Below are 15,510 nucleotides of genomic sequence, written 5' to 3'. Positions count from 1 at the left end.
ACACAGGAAACCCAAGGGACTACCTCCTGCAAGCATTCTGTGAGAACACAGCAGGTAGCAGTGGTGGGAGCGTCGATCTCTGCAGGCACAATCATACCTGCTGTGGAAAACACATGAAGATTTTTAATTTTTAAGTACATAAACTAGGAGCAGGGGGAAGAAAATATATTTGCTCAATTAGCCTTAAAGGGAACCAAGATGATTTTTTTTTTTTGTATTGTTTTGTTTTGTTTTTAGTTCTGCATCTTCTGGGACTTTTGAGAGCAAAGACCTCCGCTGAGCTTTAATAGGTGGATGGCTCTAGGAACACGTTTAGAGGAATTAATTGTAACTTTGTCCACTAGAAAGTTTCTTTCTACCAGCCAGCAAGAAATCCCTCGTTTTCATGACAACCAAAAGAAAAGCAAGTGCCCATGCATAAGATTGAACAGAATCCTGTTTAGAATGTGAATAGGGGGACAAATTACCAGGCATAAACACCTCCCCATGTAACTGGCTGTTTGCAAACTAATTGGTCTTTCCAACTGCTGAGGAAAAAAAAAAAAAAAGTGATGAAAGGGGGAGCCTTGACTGTTGATTTCTCCTCAGCATGAATAGACCATCTGAGTTGTCTTAACAAAAGATGCATCGTTCTTGTATGTTTTATAGTTTTATCTGCTTCGTCCTTAATTTTATTTTTATTATTATTATTTTTTTGTCCAATATGAAACTGTTCAGCCAAGCAGTTTTGAACGATTTAGAGAACTGGCTGGTGGTACTGAGTCTGTGACAGAGGGGACGAACTTGTCATCATCGGCCAACTTCTCTCCGGAGCCCATACATATGACGTACATGTGAAAAATGCAACCTTGCACCTACTGAAAGATCACGCCACATGTCTGTGTAGACTATATATAAACAGATTCAGAAATGGCAGATTGTTTTCAGCAGTGATGTTTGCAGTGTCCCGTTCAAATAACTTGCAGGATAATTTTTGCCTGTTGCCAGGTGACATCAGCACTAGACCAGTTTTTTTTTTTTTTGTACGTTATCGCTAGGACTCAGGAACGCTTTCAGTAGCAGGGAATTCCAGAATTGGTGTAGAAATTCAGGAGGCAATATCAGCCCACCTTCAAAATAGGTGTAAGATACAGACTACTCAGCATCACTCAAAGCCTTTTTTAGGAAATGTGTATGGATATGGCAAAACTGGGATCTAGGAGCTCCAGATGCAGTTATAGTTAACCATGCAGCCTCTTGCAAGAGGTTTAACACTGTACTCTAATCAAAATACTTTACGTAAAACTGGCAAAAAAAAAAAAAAAAAAAAAAAAAGTAACAAACATGCAAAGCATTACGAAAAAAAAAAAAAAAAAAGTTTCTATCTTTTCCTTTTCTTCATGGGTTCAAAATATTTAGGGTATTTCCATGTATGAATTGTTGCTGAAAACGACGTCCGAGTTATTAATTGCATACCCTGTTTTAAGTAGCAAAAGACCAAAGTTTAAGCTTGCAAAACGCCAAATGCCGAAGCAAGGAGAACGGCAGCACGCTCGCCCCCGAGCACGGGCGCCTCTCCTTCTACAGGGGCGCTTGCAGTTGAGCGTGCCGCAGCTGCTCGTGCCTCGCTTCCCGAGGACAGCGAGCTCCTTGGCACCCGCAGCCCCCCGTGCTTCCGGGGCGCAGCGCCGGCACGGCACGGCCCGCTGCTGCTGCTGCTGCTGCTGCTGCTGCCGCCGCCGCCGCCTCGGCCTCGGCCTCGCCCGCGCCGTGCCGGGCCCTGCCGCCGTGCCCAGGCGCTGCCGGCCTTTCCCTTGGCGGCGGCCGCGGCTGGCACGCGGGCGGCAAAGCGGCGAGGGACGAACGCGGCCGCCCCGCCCCGCCCCGCCCGTGCCTTTCTGCGCGAGGTGAGGGTGAGCTGCCCCCCGCAGCCTCTGTCGGCGGGTGAGAACCGTCTCTGCGCGGTTCTTACCCGGGCCCCTGCGGCCACGGGGCCCGCGGCCGGCCCCGCCGGGCACCCGGCACCCGCCGCCAGCAGCCAGCCGCCGGCCTGCCCGCGGCGAGCGGGGCGCGGCTGCCGGCCCGGCACTGCCCCTTCCTCACACGGCTCGGGCCAGCGCAGGGCTGTACCCGAAGTCGGTCACGTCCCTTCAGCTCTCGGCTGCGGCAGGGGCACGGCCGTGCGTGCGTTCGTGTGCTCATACGAGGCGGAGGGGTTGCTTGGGTTTTGGGGTGGGGGGTGCTAAGCCCTCATTAACTCCACTCACGCTGTCTTACTCTGTTTGCCAGTGCTTAAGCACCGCTTTTTAGAAAGGCAACCAATTAGCACCTCATCAGCTCCAATTAGAGGAGACAAAAGCAGTGTAAAGATAACTCAATGAGAGGGGGTGGCACAACATCATGTAATCTCTTAAGACAGCAGTGAGCATTCACTGGGTGAGCTGTGCCGGGCCTATTCACCTTTTTTTTTTTTTTTTTCTCCTCTGGATGCATTTAAGACTTTTTTTTTTTTTTTTTTTTTTTCTCTTCTTCTGGGAAGCCGGGCCTCCCAGGAGTCCCAGAGTCTCTCATTCAGGGCTACCTGTTTACAGCTCACCGAACAGAAGGACCTAAACAATCCTATATTGTACGCCTGGTGCTTCCTTAAACTTAGGCCTCCACAATGACATGTTTTCAGAAGCTGGGCAGAATAAGTTAAAGGCCGGCTTTATACTCATTAAGTGTTCTACTTGTACTGTCTTCTAATTACATGGCAGGGCAACAATGTATTTTTTTTTCAATGAAGTTCTTTGGAGCAGTTAATTTGGTGCCTGTACTAAATGCCCCAAAACATTAATTAGTGTGGAAGGAACCCTAATTTCCTCCGTGGCTTTCCTCTCCATTTACTTCCCTTGTTTTCACATAGGCTTGGATGAGCCTCTATAATGAAATTACCTCATTAATGCCTTTATTCTTGCAGAGTAACTCATTCAAGATCTACCATTTAGTTTTAATTTAATGCTGTCAAAAGCAAAAGGTGCATTCATGTCTTTGATTAGTGCTTTTTTTTTTTCCTCTCTAAAGAGTGGACAGATTTAAATTATTAAGATGGCAAGTAGTGAGTTATAATTGGATACAAGCAGCACTTCAGTGAATATTAAATGCTTTCAAAGCCTGGCCTATGTGGTCTGCTGACTATTAACTGTGTCCAATGAGTTACTCTGTGGGTTTTGAATTAACGGCACCTTAGCTACTGTGAAGCAAATTAAGTTTAATTTTGTTTATAAAAAACAGTGAAGTTGCATTTATCAACATGACATTTAGTTGTAGCAGAGTTCGGTTTTTCCCATTATGCTGTACTGACCGCATCACTTGGTTCCTCCTGCTAATGCAGGGTCTCATCCCATACGTCACAGTCATGCAAAGCCTAGCTGGAGACCTGTTTATGTATGGGCAGCAGGATTGAACCTTTCGTTTGCAAGAGCTCCTCAGTTCTCAACGTTGTCAAGAAGAAATCACCCCAGCCACACATGACTGCACTTTTTCTTTCCTCCACAGTTGTGTAATGCTTTCCAGGCACCAGTCTCATAATATTTTTCAGAGATGGGGACAATTTCACCTAAAACAGAACTGAATAAAAAAAAATAAAAATAAAAAAATAAAAAGAAGAAAAGAAACGAAAAGAAGAGGGATATTGAACACTTCTCTTCTGTAGTGTGGAAAAAAATGAATGTATTTTCACAGCAATGGTTTTCTGTACTGACATTTGAGGCTGTGGGTTTGTACGGAAACTCTCCGTGAAGGTGGTAGCCAGGCAGGGGCTGTCCTGGATCTGCATGGACATCTGTACCCCACGTTGTTGCAAAGAAGCTTGCCTTCCCCATGCCTTTCCACCTTGTGCTGAAGGGGTCATTTCTACAGGCAAAAGTGTGATAACATTAATAGAAAACTCTGCTGTTCTGGGTTACGAGAAGCTGTATCCCAGGGTACTGAGGACTAGCATTAACTTCTGTAGATTTCAAATTAAGCCTTTTGGTGCTTATTTTTTATTAATCGTTTAATGTTTATATACAGATAAACAGATGTGAAGTGCTGTGTTTCTGTAACAATGAGGATTACTGGTTTGTTTTGCCTCAGGGAGGAATGCAGCAGAATCCTTAAGCAAATAGAAGTCTTCTGGTTTTTGGTCTTCAGGAATACTGATGTTTCCACAATACTGGGCTTGCCCTTTGAATCCATAGCAGGAAGCATGCAAGAGAAGCATCTTTAGGGTGAGATATTTTTGGGTTATGATTTGGTATAAAATTTCAGTCTGGCTTTACCCACTGCTCAGCTTTAAGGCCTAAATTATGACAGTAATTTCATTCATATTTTTATAGATAGTAATCTTTAGTAAGTTTTAATTTAGTAAATTTTAATTTTTAATTTAGTAAATTAATTTAATTTAGTAATTTTTTAGTAAATTTTATAGTAATTCCCACTGCAGTTTTTTGATCACTTACAGGCACGATTAGAATCTGTTAAAAGACTGCTTGCAGAGTTCAGTGATACAAAATATGTCTGCTGTTAATTGTGAATGCACACTTACAAACTGTTTTCATACCAGCAAGTGAGCAAGCAGGATTTAACATCTGATCCTTGATCTTTAGTTCTCTCTCTTCTTCCTCCTTTCATTTTTACAACCCATGTCACAAAATAACAGAGATGCACTCAAAAAAAAAAAAAAAAAGTGCATGTCAAAAGACTTGAGCAACCTCTAGTCTGCCTGGCATGTGTGTGTTGTAATTTATTGTGTGGCTGCAGTGCTCCCAGAGGTCAAAAATCAGAGAATCACATCCATGGAGACAGAGCCTCTGGAGGGCTCAGAGCAGGTGCAGGCGCATCAGCTTGCTCACAGCCTTGTCCACTTGTCCAAGGCCTTTAAGTTTTGAATACTGTGAAAGGCAGGGGAGCTCTCCCTTGGCCCCTGTTCCACCTGCATAGCAAAAACTTTTCCATATGAAATAATTTCCTTAGCAAGGAAAATTACCGTGTTTTCAATCTGAGCATTAAATATCATATGGTGATTTGTTATGATAAGGTTTTCTAGTGCCATCAATTATAAACCTATCATAGTTTGTGTTCTACATATTATAAATATTTGATATATTTATTCCATATTATACATTATATTTGCACAAAATACCGTACAATTATTATATTGTTGGTTTTGTATTATTTAAATAATTCAATATAATTACATAAAATTATTGTAGGAGTAACCAGGTTACCTTTCCCTGTAGAGTGCATATGTTCAGTTACCACCTTGTGTGGAATGAAGATGTGGCCGAGAAGGCTGTTGAGGTGGCTGAGGAAAGAGAAGGGGACTGACAGGTGTGACCCTTGAAGTGCCATGCAAAAGATCCCTTCTGCTGTCTCCCACCCTTTGCAGCACTTTGGGACCAGCTTGTTTGGCCTTTTGGTTCAGAAGTTGTGTTGGCTACGTCTGTGCTCCAGATGAAACAGCACCAAGAACTGCTTTCTGCCACAAGGCCATTTAGCACAGGTTGGGTAACAAGTGTTTCTCTAAGCCATGTGAAGGCTTCAGTCCAGGGATATTTCTGTGTAACATACACTGCCAAATTTAGGCTTCTCCTACCGTCCAACAGCATTCTCCCCCAGGTCCATGTTAGTCTACTGACTGAAGTACGTGCTCAAGAAGCAAGATAACCAGTCCAATTATCTCCTCATCTACAGGAAGTACACACATTTCAAATTATCACACCATAGCTTTTTAGGAAAAAGTGTAAGGAATGGTTCTTGCCATCCACTTCTTTCCTTTTGAAGCAGGGCATTATGCAGAAAAAGAGACAGAGAAGGCAGACAGGTCCCTTGTGCTGGGAGCTGGAGGTGCGTTTGGTCTCTGCTGTCTTTGTATTTCATGCTTGTATGAAAAAAATTTAAAAAAAAGTACTTGGAACAGAGACCAGGAGCCAGGAGTCTTCTCTCTAGGGCAGGTGTCCTTGCTGCAGGATAACCGCAATTGTAGGAGTCACCTAAAGAGCTCAGCTTCTGCTCCATCTGGTCCAGTGACTATCAGACATGGAGAGCAGCTAAGGAGCCCTTTCACCGAATGAGCTAGTTGTACGTGGTGAACCCAGTAAATCTGCATGGCTGCATAGCGGCTCAGTGAAAAACTGGGTGCAGTCTGAGTGCTGATCCCAAGACACAGCCTGAAAACGCTGTAGGACACGCAGATGGAATCTGACATGTGCCTATGCTCAGGCAGAAGGCTTAAGTGGATGTATGAGCCACAACAATCACAACCAAAAACCACTATGAGGATCGACTGAAGTGGCAGTTGACATACATTTTCATTCCTCAGCAAGTATGGAACAAAAAGCAACAGCAGACTCTGGGTATACAGGGCAGGCACACGGAGATCGGTGAGGGAAAGGTGTACATAGAGTAAAAGGCCAGCGGAGTTCTGAGGCAATGGGCCAGGCACAGAAGTCTCCAGGGAAGCTTGTGCTGCACAAAGATCTGGGCTGGCCTGGCTCTGATCTTGCTGGTCCACAGCAGGCACCTTGAGGCTGTGCTTCATGGCACAGACATGCTGCGTTAGGCAGCAGCCATGTACTCCCTGACAGCTGCTGCGTGCTGTTAAAGACCTTAACACCTTGGTGCTGTTAAACTGCTTGTGAGGCCACAACATGGGTTAGGTGAAGGAACTGAGGTTAAAAATAGCTGCTTCCCCCTTCTTTGACAGATTAATTTCAAGTTCCCTGATGCAACTCATTGCACTGTGCCACCTGTCTGTGTACTGGCACTGTTGGGCAGGAGGGAGCAGAGAAGGATGAGATGAGATGAGATCACACGACCACTGAATCATACAACGGTTTGGGTTGGGAGGGATTGTAAAGATCTAATTCCAACACCTCTGCCATGGGCAGGGACACCTCCCGCTAAATCATGTTTCTCAAAGACTCATCCAGGCTGGCCTTGAACACTTCGAGGGATGGGGCATCCACAGCTTCTCTGGGCAACCTGTTCCAGTGCCTCAATTTCCTCCTTATGCCTAATGTCAGCCTACCCTCTTTTAGTTTAAAGCCGTTGAGTGGCTAAGACAAAAGGATCTTTGCCACTGATGGCAATGCTAGCCTCTCCTCGAGTAGGAGACAGTGCAGAGCAACTTAAGTAAGCACGTGCACCTGAAGAGCATGTTTTTACCATCCATTTATGAAGAAGGATTCTTAACAGAGGCAAGTCAGTTTCAAACTGGAGAATTAACTACACAGTGACAAATTACTGCTGGTCAGAGCTCTTACACTCCAGGCAGCGAGTGTTAAACCAACATGGTCCATGCAGACAAGACTGCAGTGTGCGAGTGCCCCCTTTTGTTCTAATGAGACTTCGAGAGCTGTAAGGGAATCACAAGAAAGGTGTCAGCACTGAAAGGTGACTTTTACAGCTAGCTGGAAAAGTAGCCTGTTAACATGGGAGGCTGACAAAGGCAGGAAGGTGGCTGACAAAGCCCTGGTACTGGAAGAACAGTACAAGGAAAATCAAGAGACATCTGCAACCACAGGGCAGAAATGTGAGCAAGCAGAACCTCTTTCTGCATTATGCTGGAAGAGAAAAAAAAAAAAAAAAAGTGTGATATCAGCAGGCTCTAGGATCATGCATTGCTCAGGCATAGCGAAGAGTCTGAGGAAGAAGATCTCTGTCGCATAGCATAAGAGCACAGAAAACACCACCGGGTCCGACAAAGCCAGGCGCTCCGATGGGACAACGGGCAGTTCTGCCTACGGGCACAAACGGGCCCTACTGCTCTCTACAGCTCTGTTCCCTGTGTTCCCTGTCCTCCCCAGCCTCTGGATAGAGATGGCAGGGAGTGGAGGGGGCTGGCTGCACCCTGCGGGGAGGGAGCAAGGAGCTGCAGGGACAGCAAAGCTGTCAGGGTACGGAGGCTCCCGTCACTGAGGTGGGTAATGGGAGCTAAATGCACTGCCAAACGTCCTTCTTAGGAAAGAGAACAAACTCAGATGTTCAGAATGAGTGAGTGATGTGTCAGTGCAGAGCCTGCACTTTGCTCTCTGGTTCACAAGAATTGTCTTAGGTACACGTAGATACCTCTGCCTGCTTTCCACCTAGCAGGATGCCCTTGAAAGGTTTCTAAAGGCAGATACAGTCCTGCCCTGGCAAAAAAAAAAAAAAACTTTCCTTTTGTCTGCTGGAACCCCAGACATCACCTATGCTGCATAAATCAGAGAGATTTTATTACTGCGTGGCGTCCCTGCACTGGTGAATTCCTTCATGTGACCCGGGGCTATGCAGAAAACCTTGTCAAGTCTTTTATTCAGTTTGATCAAAAGAGCCCTGACACAGACAAGCATTTAGCTGAATGAGCGTTTCACTATGAATAGCACAAACATTTGGATTCAAGTGTGTGTTAGCAGCAATCAACTGAAATCTTCATAATGAAGGCCTGTGGGAACTGAAGGTAGCTGAAAGAACGGGAAAAGATTCTTTGTGGGGCTAAGCTAAAGACCTGCTTCTTGTAGGCAGGTCAGCTGTGTTCCGCGCAGAGCCGGCAATGTGCAAACACGAGTATTCTGCCTGGCCCCCGCACAACACCGCTAACAATACGGTGGTTGTGGCAAAAGCAGGTCGAAAATTCCCATCGACCTACCGCTGGGGAACGGGGCGCAACGGCCCGGAACCGGTAGCAGGAGAAGGTCTGGCATGACTTGGCAGTGCTTGCAGGACGCAGTACCTTGCCGGGGAGCGCTCGCCTTCCCTCGGGCTTAGTTTACGTGCCCGCGTGTGAAACAGAGAGGGTTACCGGCGGCAGCGATCCTTGGGACAGCACCAGCAGCACCGTTAAAGAAAAGCAGCGAACCGGCTGACGGCTCCCGCTGGGAAGACGCTCGATGCACGTCGGTTTTGAAGACCCGCATCGGGGAACCGCAGCAGCGCCGACAAGGGAAACGAGCAGCAAAAGGCTGCGCGCGAAGGCCGCCACCCGGGCTCACCGCTCGCGGACACAGCGGGGCCGCCGCCGGCTGCAGCGCCGGGCGCTGCGGGGCCGGACCCGGCCGCACAGCCAGCAGGAGCCGCGCGCGGCGCTCGGGAAGGGCGCGGAGCAGAGCGGCGCGGAGCAGAGCGGCACGGAGCGGAGCGGCGCGGAGCAGAGCGGCACGGAGCGGAGCGGCACGGAGCAGAGCGGCACGGAGCAGAGCGGCACGGAGCGGTACGGAGCAGAGCGGCATGGAGCAGAGCGGCACGCCCGGAGCTGCGCAGCGCCGCCGGCTCGCCTCGGGTGCGGGCGAGCTCCGGACCCCGGCGGCTCGGGGAGCAGCTGCTCGGCCCCCGGCGCCTCCCGGCCCGCGGCTACGAGAGCGCGCGGCGGGGCCCGGGGCGGCAGCGGGAGCCGGGCGGGGCGGGGCGGGAGCGGGCGCTCTGCCGGCCCGGGGACGCCGAGCGGGCGCCGCGGTCGGCGGCTGCCCCGCGGAGGCAGGCTGAGGGCGCCGGGCCCGCGCCGCCCGGGGCAGGGAGCGCCGCGGGCGGGCCTCGTCGCGGCCCTCGGTGCCCGAGGGGGCCCCGGGGCGGGCCGTGCGCTCTGCGCCCTGAGCGCGGCCGGGCCCCGGCGCGGCTCGGTGCGGAGGAGGGGCCCCGGGCAGCGCTCGGCGCTGCGGGGCCGGAGGTGCCGCCCGGTGCGCTGGAGCCGCCGGGCGTCGGCGGAGCCTCGCGCGGTGAGAGCGGGAGCGCGAGGCGCCGGGCTCCGCCCGCGGGCGGGTGGCAGCGCAGCGGCCGGGTGCGGAGGAGGAAGGCGGGCGGGGGAGGCCGCGCGAGAAGCGCCCGGCCCGCAGGACCCTCGCGGCGGTGGCGGTGAGCGCCGGGCCATCGCTGCCGTGCTCCGCGGCCCCCCGGGCTGCCCGTGCCCTGGCGCCGCCTGCTGCTCGTGCTTCTCGTCAGCCCCCGCCCGGCCGCCGGCTCCGTTTTTTGTTGTAGTTTTTTTTTTTTTTTTCCTTCTCACTCCTGTGAGGTGGTGCCAGGGCTTGTGAAAGTCGTTGGAAGATACCCACCGCATCCTTGTTTCGTGTGGTGCTTTATCTAAAAATAACGCTTGTAACAGGCCGTTTCTTACCCACCGTGTATTTTATTTTACAGGTACTGTCCACGCATGTAAACTTCCACGGTCCATTCTTCCAAAAACTAGGCGGTCTTCCGGAGACGACCACAGGAAAAACATGTAAATGACGAGAACGAAGCGTAGAGCTTAGAGGTGCCCCCGTCTGCTTTTCTCAGGCACTCTCCGTAGGTTGCCCGGCATTTACATGCAGGGCTCTGCTATGGAACAGGAGAGAAGCTCTGGGAATTCTCCTGGTGCCGTGGAGAGAAACACTTTTCCGAAACAGCCTCAACATGCAAAGAAAAGCAGAGGGAACGGTGTTGTGAAGGGAAATTCTTTCCTGAAAATCTTTCCCTGCATGTACTGGGTCTGGCTGGGATGGAGTTCGCTTTCCCTGCAGCAGCCCATACAGTGCTCTGCTCTGCGCTTGTAGCTAGAACAGCACTGGTACCTCATCAGTGTTTTGTAGATTGTTGTAGCTGGCGTAGCACCAAGACTCTCTCCAAACCCCCCAGATCCAGCAAGCTTGTGGTGGGTAAGAAGTGGGGAGGGGACATCACCAGGGCAGCAGACCTAAACCAACCAAAGGGATATTCCATACCATCTGATGTCACACTCAGCAATACAAGGTGGGAAAGGGGAAGGAGGGGGGTGGCTCTCTTTTTGAAGATAGCTGTCCTCCCAAACAACTGCTGTGTGTATTGAGGCCCTGCTTCCTGGGATTTGGCTGAACACCACTTGCTGATGGGAAGTAGAGAGTAATTTCTTTCTTCCCTTTATGCTTCTGCACAGCGTTTGCTCATTTATTTATTTATTTATTTATTTATATTTTTCCCCTTTTAATTAAATTATCCTTATCTCAACCCATGAGCTTTTCCTTTTCCTTTTCCTTTTCCTTTTCCTTTTCCTTTTCCTTTTCCTTTTCCTTTTCCTTTTCCTTTTCCTTTTCCTTTTCCTTTTCCTTTTCCTTTTCCTTTTCCTTTTCCTTTTCATTTCTTTTTCTTTTCAGCATACTTTCTTCTCCCTCCCATCCCTCTTTTGAAGAGGAGTGAGAAGGAGGCTGTAGTGGAGTTTAGCTGCCCGGCACTGTAAAACCACCACAGTGCAATAACTGTCTGTGTGGTTCTGTCGTTCTCAGTGGTGCTGCTCTTTGACTTTAAGCAGTGAAAAGCCAGGCTGAAATCTGAGGTGAGCTGTGCCTTCTGTAACTGAATGACAGGGCTGGTGCGAATGCCCCCCCTCAACACCTCATGTAACATCCATAGTGCCAGTGAGCACGTGTAGTGACCATCATCTCATCAGAGATGAACCAGCATCCGAAACCCGCGATTCAGGCTGCTCCCCAGTTGGCTGCCATACAAAGCCAGGCATTTCCGAAGTATCTGCTGAACTCTCTGAGTGGTTCTGGTTGCAGCAACAGCTTGAAAAAACAGCGTTCAGAAGGAGGGCAGGGAAGGCGCTTTTTCTTGTCTGGTGGAAAGGGAGATGGAATTTGGTGTGTAAGGGACCAGCAGGCAGGCTTCTTGCATGCTACATGTGGGTGCTTCCACATGTTGGTTTATGTCAGATGATGTGGCAGTTGGTCAGATTTTCCCTTGACTAAATTAACCGATTGTAGTGGAGATACTAGTGATTATCAGTTATTTGACATTTGCCAGAAGCCCTATGGCACACGGTTTGCTTACAAAAAGAATACTTTATAGTGCACCAGCCAAACAAGAAGTCAATGTATTTAACTAACTATAGAAAAGTCCAGAAAACAAAAGAGTTTGATTTCCAAACATATGTAGCTGAATTTTTTGTGCAAAAGCGCAGATCAGACACACAGGCAAACTTGCTTTTGACAGGCATAGGTGAAATCTGGTGTGGATGGACAATTCCATCCTACCAAACAAACAAACAAAAAAGAATCCCAAAGTGAGTGGAAGGAACCAGGGTAGTTATATAGGGAAGCCTGAGAGCACGGGGAGTTTCAAGGCTTCCTCGTTCCTCTCATTACAGAGCGTCACCTTCAGTTGCGAAACTTCTGTCAGTTGGTTGAAGTGTTTTCACAGTCCATTTCTGCTTCAAGCTTACCACTACCTTTCCTCGCCTAGAATACTTCATCCCAAACAGTTTAGCTACTTCTAAGCTAGAATGAGTAAAAGTTCCTTAGAGTACAGCATTTCTGGAGTCTTGGATTCCTGCTCTGCCTGTCCCCCAGGGCCTTAGGGACGAGAAATCTTAGGCTTAATGTTTTTTTCCCTATGAAATACGGTCGCATTAAAGGGCGTAGCTGATTAACTTTGACTGACTGTTACTGTTTGGATTCAGGGTACTGGACTATCACGGTCACAGATTCACCTAAATGAGGTAGCACGCTCTCGTTCTAGTCGTGTTCAATGAGAACTGTCACGGCTAGGAACAGTGCATTGAAGGGCAGCGTTCAAACGTTACCCCACAGTGACCCAGGGTGGAGGGTGCCAGGTAGGGGGAAGAGAGGCTCGGCCCTTCGACTGCTCCCGGAAGTCAGACAGGTGTCCTTCTGGGGGGTGTGTTCCCTAACATCCGCTTGCACTGAACACAGCTTGCATTATTTCTCTCTTGTAGGTGGGGCCTGAGTGGCTCTGGTCGGGCACGCCGTGGTTCCGATTGGCGGGAGGTTTTCCCGCTTTCATGTACAGGTACGGGGGGGGTCTGAGAAATTCCTCCCCCAACCATCCCCCGTGACACCGGAAGAATATTGCACCTTAATGTTGGAAAAACTGTTAGAAAGTTGCGTAAACGCATAAAGCTGTGAGTGGTATTTTTTTGTTTGTTTGATTGCTTTTATTTATTTTTTTCTTTTTTTAGCTCGCACGTCAGCGCTGCTCCGTGAAGCCGTGCCTGCTGCTCTGCTTCTGCACATGCGCGGAGCCGGCCGCCTTGCCTGAGCAGAGGGAGCCGGGGGGCGCTGCAGGACTCCCGCACGCAGCAAAACGGCAGCGCCCTTCTGCGGAGCGGAAGCAGCACCGGCCGAGCCTGTACCGGGCTGGCAACCGGGGACGGAAGTGGTGTCAGGAAGTGCCTTACCTGAGGGCGGAAGCACTCCCTGATTTGCTGGAAACCCAGGGCGGAAGTGTCATCACGGGGTGCCTTAACTGAGGGCGGAAGCACTTCCTGATTGGCTGGGAGTCGAGGGCGGAAGTGGCGTCAGGACATGCCGGCACTGTGGGCGGAAGCTGTCGGGTCGGGCTGGGCCGGGCTCAGCCCTAGCCGCCGACGCTCGGTGCGGTAACGAGGATGGTGGTCGGGGCTGGGCCGGGAGGGGGCGAGGTGCCAGGCGGGCGGGACTGGAGCACCTGCACGTAATTAATATTTTCCTTTTAAACGGTAATATGCCAGTAGTAAGTGGCTCTTCAGATAATTTTATTTTCGGTTGTTCTCATTTAAAAACAGTCTCCTGCTCCTTTAACAGCTTTCTTTTAAAAGACAGGTTGAAGTTGTGCTGGCGTTAAGAAGCTCTTTACAAGGTACTGGGGCTGTCCTGAGGATTCCACTTGACCAGCCAGCAGAAGAGGCAGGGAAACATACTTACGTTGATGGCCTGAACTTCTCTTCCCATTACTCTTTTTAGTACTAGCCAGCGTGTGAGACATCTTTTCCTTCTCCTGTGAAGCAGTGGGCTGGTCTTTCTGGAAGAGGTTGTTTGACCATTGGAATTACACCAGTGAGATTCAAGAAGGAAATGAAATCCAAAAGCAGCAGCGTATCTTTATTATTACGTTAAGTGAGAAAGTGACACGTGGAACGAACTCGTTATAAACAATTCTGAACTCTTTTTCTTAGCGGGAACGTACTTATCTGTACCGTTGAACGTACTTGGGGGGGAAAAAAACAAAAAAAATAAACCAAAAAAAAACAAACAAACAAACAAAAAAAAACCCACAGGAGTACCTTGGAATACATAGGGCGATTCATCCCTTCAGGATCATTACACGGCAGCTGTATGTCACCACAATACACCTCTTTTGCTTAATGGTGGACTTCTCAGAGGGAATTTACTTGGGTCAGGTATACTGTGTGTATGTGGTTTTATGCACGTAGAACTGCCTGTACTACACTATCTTTTAAATAGGTGGTGGTAAGAGGAGACAGCTTTCTTCTAGTAGATTCTTCCTTAAGTTTCTTTAGTGATTCCGGGGGCGCTCACTTGACCGTGATGTGCCTGACCTGGTTAGCATCTAAACCTCCTCCTCTGATGTGGTACAGCTGTCTGCTAAATTAGTTACAGAAAGATGGTGACTTGAACTCAGCCAGTTCTCTCTTACCTCGCTATTGTTTTATCTGGATAATTTGAATTTGGATTAGAGCAGCGGAGGGAAAAGATGCCTTACACTGAAACGGACGCGAGTCTGTGAGAAGAAAGCCAGGCGTCCTTGGAGACTGTGCCAATGAAAAGGGGAAGAAAACTGAGTGGAATAAATCTGAGTGCACATAGTCCTGCATCCCGAAGGGAGCACAGAAGGAAGGTTGCTTGCTTAGAAGAGCAGTGGATGCTTCGTGCCCGCCTTAAAGAGAATATTAACAGAGAGAATTCTTTGTAAGACAAGCTGCCCCGCGGGGTGTGGGTAGCAAATACGTTGGAAAAAAGACAGCCACAAGCTCCGAATGGCACAGTAGGCGAGCTGTGATCCGCCCGACAAGGCCTCCCGCGGGCGCCCGCTGCCGCCACCTGCTGGTGGAAAACGAGTACTGCAGGCGGCCGGGGGGCGCGCATGCGCGGTGGGGTCCGGTGGCGCCCTCTACCGCCACCTGCTGGTGTTATTCGGGTACTGCAGGCGGCCGGGGGCCGCGCATGTGCGGTGACGCCCGCGGGCGCCCTCTGCCGCCACCTGCTGGTTCTAATCGGGTACTGCAGGCTGCCGGGCGCCACGAATGCCGCATGACGCCCGTGGGCACCCTCTGCTGCCATCTGCTGGTGGAAAACGAGTACTGCAGGCGGCCGGGGGGCGCGCAACGCGCGGTGACGCCCGCGTGCGCCCTCTGCCGCCACCTGCTGGTGGGAAAGGGGTACTGCAGGCGGCCGGGGCGCGCGCATGCGCCCTGGGGGCCGGTGGCGCCCTCTACCGCCACCGGCTGGTGGTAAAGGGGTACTGCAGGCGGCCGGAGGTGCGCGCATGCGCGGTGGGGCCCGGGTGGCGCCCTCTGCCGCCACCTGCTGGTGGGAAGGGGGTACTGCAGGCGGCCGGGGGGCGCGCATGCGCCGTGGGGTCCGGTGGCGCCCTCTGCCGCCACCTGCTGTTGGGAAAGGGGTACTGCAGGCGGCCGGGGGGCGCGCATGCGCGTTGGGCGTCTGGGGGGGGCGCCCTCTGCCGCCACCTGCTGGTGGAGAACGAGTACTGCAGGCGGCCGACGGGCGCGCATGCGCGGTGACTCCCGCGGGCGCCCTCTGCCGCCACCTGCTGGTGGAAAACGAG

The 15,510-nt window shown here is 50.4% G+C and overlaps 1 protein-coding gene across 8 annotated transcripts; it reads left to right on the top strand.

Moving 5' to 3' along the window:
• Positions 1–8,436: 8,436 nt before the first annotated feature.
• On the top strand, positions 8,437–14,743 carry LOC309889691 (uncharacterized protein). 8 transcript variants are annotated; one of them, XR_014319292.1, is made up of 5 exons: positions 8,437–9,190; positions 10,111–10,192; positions 12,662–12,735; positions 12,905–13,319; positions 13,527–14,743. XR_014319292.1 is itself a non-coding variant. In XM_082782640.1 (2 exons), exons 1-2 carry the CDS (start codon positions 8,871–8,873, stop codon positions 10,127–10,129), a joined length of 339 nt encoding a protein of 112 aa, XP_082638766.1. In that variant the 5' UTR covers positions 8,437–8,870; the 3' UTR covers positions 10,130–11,026. The 8 variants fall into 8 exon arrangements, 1 of the variants encoding a protein (XP_082638766.1); XR_014319293.1 differs by having other exon boundaries at positions 12,905–13,324; XR_014319294.1 differs by having other exon boundaries at positions 10,111–10,701.
• Positions 14,744–15,510: the final 767 nt, after the last annotated feature.

Source organism: Aythya marila (assembly GCF_965140915.1).
Source record: "Aythya marila genome assembly, chromosome: Z".
Taxonomy (NCBI): domain Eukaryota; kingdom Metazoa; phylum Chordata; class Aves; order Anseriformes; family Anatidae; genus Aythya; species Aythya marila.
The sequence above is the reverse complement of the archived record's forward strand: the minus strand, read 5'-3'. Positions and strand labels throughout refer to the sequence as shown.

What these genes read in the sequence shown, in the direction of transcription:
- LOC309889691 (XM_082782640.1), top strand. Translation starts at nt 8,871, where the DNA reads ATGCACGTCGGTTTTGAAGACCCGCATCGGGGAACCGCAGCAGCGCCG.